The sequence below is a fragment of the Carlito syrichta genome, unplaced genomic scaffold (assembly GCF_000164805.1).
Source record: "Carlito syrichta isolate Samal-C Ts95f unplaced genomic scaffold, Tarsius_syrichta-2.0.1 Scaffold120461, whole genome shotgun sequence".
In the NCBI taxonomy this organism is placed as follows: Eukaryota; Metazoa; Chordata; class Mammalia; order Primates; family Tarsiidae; genus Carlito; species Carlito syrichta.
The window spans coordinates 4,375-10,725 of record NW_007064557.1 but is presented as its reverse complement, the minus strand read 5'-3'; the positions used below and the strand labels follow the sequence as shown (position 1 = coordinate 10,725).

Sequence of the window (6,351 nt, the reverse complement as noted above, 5' to 3'; positions counted from 1 at the left end):
TTTTTTTTTTTTTTTTTTAAAGAGGCCTTGCTGTGTTACCCAGGCTGGTCACAAACTCCCGGCCTTTAGCGATCCTCCCACCTCATCTTCCGAGTAGCTGGGACTACCTGGTACTACAGGCGTGCACCATGGCACCCAGCCATATCGGGCTCTTTCCGTAGCTTTTTCACTTAATAGGTTCCAATCTGGGCCCTGGCTTCCACCTCTGGGGCCTCCTTTGCCAAGTCAGGTACATTGCAGGGCTGGTGGGGGGGCTTCCCTAAATAGCCTTTACTGGACAGAACCATGAAGTATGCCAGGAGTTAGGATGGGATACCCAGCTCTGTCGCCTTGGCAGGTCATGTTCCTCTCTGTGCCTCGGTTTCTTTCTCCATAAAATGGGAATCCAGACTCAGGAAGCTGAGAGCCATTTGGGCTAGCCATGTAATGGACTGGTGGGAGGAGATGGTGAGCGCTACAGTACTCTAAGCCGGGGGATGCCTCGTGGTGTGTGTGTGTGGGGATGCTGTAATTTTGACTCCAGGATGAGATGGTAGTGGGCTCCCTGCCGTCCTTCACTCTTTCCCATCCTCTCTCTCCAGTGACTACCTGTTTAAGCTGCTTTTGATTGGCGACTCGGGCGTGGGCAAGTCTTGCCTACTCCTGCGGTTTGCTGTGAGTAAGAAACCTCTTGTACCATGCCTATGGGGTCCTAGCTGGCGGCTGGGGGGAGAAGGGCCACCCAGAGCACAGTAGTTGCAGGACCTGCCAGCGACACATCTGAACAAAGGCCCAGGGCTGACAAGTTGGGGTGCCGAGAACTGGGGCTTGACAGGAGCCAGACTGGGGCCGGGAGCTGGAGGAGGGCTTTCCAGATGGACCTCGGCTCATTCACTCAGACCATTTCCCTGGTCTCTGACTTTCCAGGATGACACATACACCGAGAGCTACATCAGCACCATCGGGGTGGACTTCAAGATCCGAACCATCGAGTTAGATGGCAAAACCATCAAACTACAGATCGTGAGTGTCACTCTTCCCAAACCCCCGGTGCAAAGGCACCTGCCTCAGAGGGAAAGGGCCGTGGGCGTGTGGAGCCAGGGCTGACCTGCGTACTGTCTCGTAGTGGGACACGGCTGGTCAGGAGCGGTTCCGGACCATCACCTCCAGCTACTACCGGGGGGCTCATGGCATCATCGTGGTGTACGACGTCACCGACCAGGTACTCCTGGACTAGCTGTCCTCTGCTGTGACGCCTCAGCCTGGCAGCTTTGGCTCTTGCTTTTTTTCACTCCTCTCCGTTTTGATGGAAAGGAGACTGGACTTGATTTCCCAAGGAGGGAAACAGGCATGGAAGCGGATCTTCCCAAGGCCCTCCTGCAGGTCTTGGCAGGAGCAGGCCTCACACCCCCTCACTGCCAAACTTGCTGCCTTATTGTAGACCTTCTGGGCACCTGCGCGATGTGGGGGTTTAGTCAGCTGCTTGGCCGCTGTGCGGGCCCGCGGCTTCCTGTGTGAAGACGCTGGGGTGAGGGGAACGATTAGGGGGCCTTACACAAGGAAATGAGGGAACCCTGCACTCTGGGCCCAGTATGAGCAGGTCCAGGAGCCCTGTGTCTCCTGTGGCAGCCCTCGTCACATGTCACTGGCAGCCGTGGTGGTGGCAACAGCCAGCTTATAGAACCTCACGGTTTACAAAGCCTGTCACAGCCTTCAGATCACCCTTTGATGCTCGTAAGAGGTCCGTGTTATGTTCCCATCTTACAGATGAGGAGTTGGGTTCAGGATGGTAAGGTGGCTTGTGAGGGTCCTCCAGCTATCCCAGTGTCAGAGGCAGAAAGCCTGTCTGCTGATTCTGTCAGCTTGGTTTTTTTTAACAAACTATGTTGCTTAGTGGGGGCCGGGCTCTGGGGACATACAGAAGCTTACATCAGCCTGGGCAGGCGAGTCCCTGTCTCAGGGACAGCTGGGCTCTTTGGCTCACCAGGGACTCATGATCCCCGCCCCCCACCCCCACCTACCCAGCTCTGAGCAACAAGCTGTGGGTGAGCTGTGTACCACCCAGACAGAGGTCACCAAGGCCCTCCTGACTGCCAGATCCAGTGACCTCATTCAGCTCCACCCTGATTGACCTCTCGTGGCTTTTAACTCCATGCTCCTCTCTTGCCTTGAAACGTTGCCTGTTCCCAGCTCCAGCACCTCTGTGGCGTTTGGTTCTGTCTCCTCGCTGTGCGTTTACTGGTCCAGCCCGTGCTGCCCCACAACCCCGTCCTCGTGCTCCCAGACTGCCCCTTGCTCTCCTCTCTGCTCCCCTGCACAGGCCCGGCCCCTCTCTTGGCCTCTGCCTTCTGTTCCGATTCCCACACCTAAACAGCCGTCGCCGTGGCTTTCCTCCTCTGTCCCTGTCTGTACTGGCACTTTGTGTCTGTATTAAATACCAACCTTCATGATCTTCCCAGTGAACTAAACGGTGGGTCTGTGTTTCCCGATGAGGAAACTCGCTGAGAGAGGTGTGAAGTACTTCGCCCCGTCTCACAGTCAGGAAAGGCAAAGCTAATGTTGGAACCGGGGTCCTTGGCCTCTGAGTACATCGTTGCCTGCCCTCAGGGAGCCTCACCTGAGCCCCAGACCATCTGCAGAGCCCAGATGTCCAGCCTGGCCTCCCTGCTCCTCCCCAAACCAGCACTTGAATCCGCGTCTTTGTAACAGAATCCCTGTCAGCCTGACCAGAAAACTGCTCCCTCCCCCATCTAGTCAGTCTCAAGGCCCCTCCATCCTGCTCGTCATCTTCCTCCAATCTGTCCCCTCGTAATAATAGCAGTGATGAGGATAATAGCAGCTCTTGCTAATTAAGCACTTGTTATGAGACAGCCATTCATTCTCTCCCTCTCACAACAGCCCTGCTGGGAGGTACTGTGTTGTAGAAATGAGGAAACTGAGGCTCAGGGAAGTCAGGTGACATACCTACGGTCGCACAGGAAATGGCTGAGCTGGAGCTTAACCCAGGCTGGTCTGACTCTAACTCTGCACTTCCCTGGCTTTGCATATCTTCCATTCCCTGGATCATTCCAGCCATAGCTCAGCTGTCTCCATCTTGCTGGTCTGATCTGACCTCTGCCCTCCTGCCAGGATTCTTTCCAGAACCCTGGTGTGATCTTGCTGCTCCCTGCCCGAGGAAACATCCACTGGCTCCTGGTTGTCCAGGACTCAACCAGACTAAGAGTCTCGGTGTCTGGCCTACTCCTCCCTCTCCGTCCCCGCCAAGGGTCTCATTCCAGCACATTCCACGTCTCACCCCTCAGAGACACTGTGCCCTTCCCACTCTGTGACTTGGCACGTGCTCTCCTCGGCTGGCCCCCACGTATACGAGGCCCGTTCCGACCTGCAGGCTTAGGTCAGCTTTGGGCCCCTCAGGCAGAAGCGATCCTGGAACTCCCAGACCCGGCCTTCTGTCCTGTCTTGCCATTGGGTATGTCCTGTTCTGTACCTCTGTTGTCCCCTGAATGCCTGCAGGCAGGCCCGGGTATCATTTCCCTCTGCGTTCCCAGTGCCCAGCAGAGAGCCCATCCTGGGACGTGACAAGAGGTGTAAGTTGGAGCCAGTGTGAGATCACCAGGCCTCCAGCTCCCAAGACGGAAGTGACTGTGTCCTGAGCACTTTGCTAGAAGTCCTGTCCTTTGTGTGTATGGGACATAGACTGCTGGGAGAGTCTGAGGCTGAGTGACTGTCAGGCTGTTGCTGCCAGAAGTAGGGCAGATGTTAGGGTATTCCTGGGATGCCACCATACCCGTGCTTCTCAAGGCCGGGACCTGCCACCTCCCCTGCACTCCATGGCTTCAAACCTTAGAGGGATGTGAAGGCCCCTGTGGGAGCTTTGGGATTCTTGTGACCCTGTCACTCTCCTTCCTGGTCTCCTCTCTGATGCTGTTTGCTCCCATTTGTGGTTACAAGTAGAACCAGCTGCTGGACGCAGAGCTGGGCCTGGGCAGCTGTTGAGGTGTTGGGGCTGCCGGCAGGCAGCTGGGACTGTAGTGGGCTTGGCTTTCGGGATCCCGGCCCAGAAAGGTCAGGCAGGAAAGCTTAGCCTGGAGCAGAGGACTTAGTCTGGACCCGGAGCCCAGAGCTTCTGCCTTCTCGGGATGCAGGGTAGCCCCTTCCCCTCAGAGAAGCCCTTGTTCTCCAGGCTTGGGGCAGAGGAGAGAGTAGGGTGCAAAATCCCTTTGCCCTGGCACTCCTAGGAGTCCTACGCCAACGTGAAGCAGTGGCTGCAGGAGATCGACCGCTATGCCAGCGAGAACGTCAACAAACTCCTGGTGGGCAACAAGAGCGACCTCACCACCAAGAAGGTGGTGGACAACACCACGGCCAAGGTGAGTGGGCCTGGGCCAGGCTGCCCAGGGTGGGCGGGGCCCGCTGCCCTCACCCTTCTCTCCCCTCCTTCTCTCCTCTCCCCTTGCCAGGAGTTTGCAGACTCTCTGGGCATCCCCTTCCTGGAGACGAGTGCCAAGAACGCCACCAATGTCGAGCAGGCGTTCATGACTATGGCTGCTGAGATCAAAAAGCGGATGGGGCCGGGGGCCGCCTCGGGGGGCGAGCGGCCCAACCTCAAGATCGACAGCACCCCTGTGAAGCCGGCTGGTGGTGGCTGTTGTTAGGAGGGGCAGTGGAGTGGGACAGGAGGGGGCGCCTTCTCCAGATGACGCCCCTGGAGGGGGCCGGAGGGTCTGCCCTCTCCCTCTCCTGGGGCATTTGAGTCTGTGGCTTTGGGGTGTCCTGGGCTCCCCATCTCCCTCTGGCCATCTGCCTGCTGCCCTGAGCCCCGGTTCTGTCAGGGACCCCAAGGGAGGCCACCGAGGACCTGCGGCTAGGGCGGGGGCGGGGGTTTGCTCGCTGCTGCCTCTAGGTAACGTTAAAAGATGCCCACCACACACCTTTCTTTGGGATGAGGGCTCTTCTGTCTCTCCCTTCCCCTCCACCCCCTGGATGCTGCACTGGGTTTCTCTCCCTTCCCTTTTTCCTCTCTCCCCCATCCCTAGAACTGAGGGTCTCTCTGGCCTCTGCTGCCCTGGCTGCAGCCAGCACCTGGAGCCAGGAGTGTGGCCAGGGGATCCAGGACCTGGGAGAACCCTGGGCTGGATCTCAGGACGGGCATGGGGGCCACCGGGGCCCAGCAGCCCACCCTTTCCTCCCCTGGCTGCCTCCCTTCCGGCCCCTCCCACACTCCCAGCTCGAGCCGTCCAGCTGTGGTGGGGTCTGAGCACCTCGAGGGCAGGTAGGCGGGCAGCCGTGCTCGGCCTGTGTCTCGAGCCCAGAGGGAGCCTGCTCCTGCCGCCCCTGCCCTGCCAGAGCCAGGCCCATGCGCTGCCTGCCCACCGCGCCCCTTTGTCCCCATGGCAGGCGGAGGCGGAAGGCCCACCGTGCCAGAGGCCGGGCACCAGCCTTAACCCTGTCTCTGCCAGCTCCTGCTTTCCCTGAGGCAGCACACCTGGCTTATCCCCTTCATCCCCTGGCCTGAGAAGGCAGACCCCCGTCCCCTGTTGCTCCTCCCCACCCAGGATCCCAGCCCCCTGCCTCTGGCACAGCTGCTTCCTGCAGGAAGACAAGTCTTTGGTCTCTACCTAAGAAGCCATGTCCCTTGTGCTGTCTCTTGCCTGTCCCACCCCTGCCCCGCCCTCCAGCTTGTATTTAAGTCCCCAGGCTGCCCCTTGGGCTGCCCCCCACTCCCAGGTTCCCCTCTGGTGTCATGTCAGGCATTTTGCAAGGAAAAGCCACTTGGGGAAAGATGGAAAAGGACAAAAAATAATAATAAATTTCCACTGGCCCTCGGGTGAGCCGAGGGTTTTTGCAAGGAAGTTGTGGTGGCTGCGTGTGGTCTGTGATCTGAGCCCGGCCTTGGAATGGAACTGGAGCCTGGGCTGGGTGGGATGCACGGGGGTCCTGGCTTGGGTTCCGTGTCCTGGGGTTGAGGGCGAAAGCCCTTGACCCATTTACTGGGGCCGGGAGAGCTGCCTGCCAGTGCTTCTGTGGCCTGTCCCCAAGGGCCCAGCACTGTTCTGTCAGGGAGCGAGACGGACGGCCATCAGCGAGTACCTGGTGAGCAGCCGCCGACACCCACACAGGCGCGCGGCCAAGCTGTGGGGTGGGCAGCCGCCTGAGTCGGGACCCCGGGGCGCCGCAAGACGTGCCCCAGGTCCCCTCGCGCCTGGCCCGCGCGGCCCCTCATCCGCCCCTTCCCCCGGCTGCTGTCTGGCTCCCCGCCAGGCGTCTCTGCCCCCTCCCCCCGACAGTCGCAAGTGCGAGGGCGCTTCGGGCCTCTGGGCTCGGGCTCCCCGCGAGTGAGACGGCGTAGGGTGGGCGTGTGTGCCCGCCCCA

The 6,351-nt window shown here is 59.6% G+C and overlaps 1 protein-coding gene across 1 annotated transcript in view; it reads left to right on the top strand.

Annotated features, from left to right (window-relative positions):
* LOC103249381 (ras-related protein Rab-1B) overlaps positions 1-5,831 on the top strand; it is a 7,647-nt gene extending 1,816 nt beyond the window's left edge. The window contains exons 3-7 of the mRNA XM_008048009.1: positions 582-654; positions 907-1,002; positions 1,106-1,201; positions 4,218-4,349; positions 4,440-5,831. Coding sequence (XP_008046200.1) covers positions 582-654; positions 907-1,002; positions 1,106-1,201; positions 4,218-4,349; positions 4,440-4,634 — 592 coding nt within the window. The 3' untranslated portion in view covers positions 4,635-5,831. The remainder of the gene's footprint in view (positions 1-581; positions 655-906; positions 1,003-1,105; positions 1,202-4,217; positions 4,350-4,439) is intronic.
* The last annotated feature ends 520 nt before the right edge of the window (positions 5,832-6,351 follow it).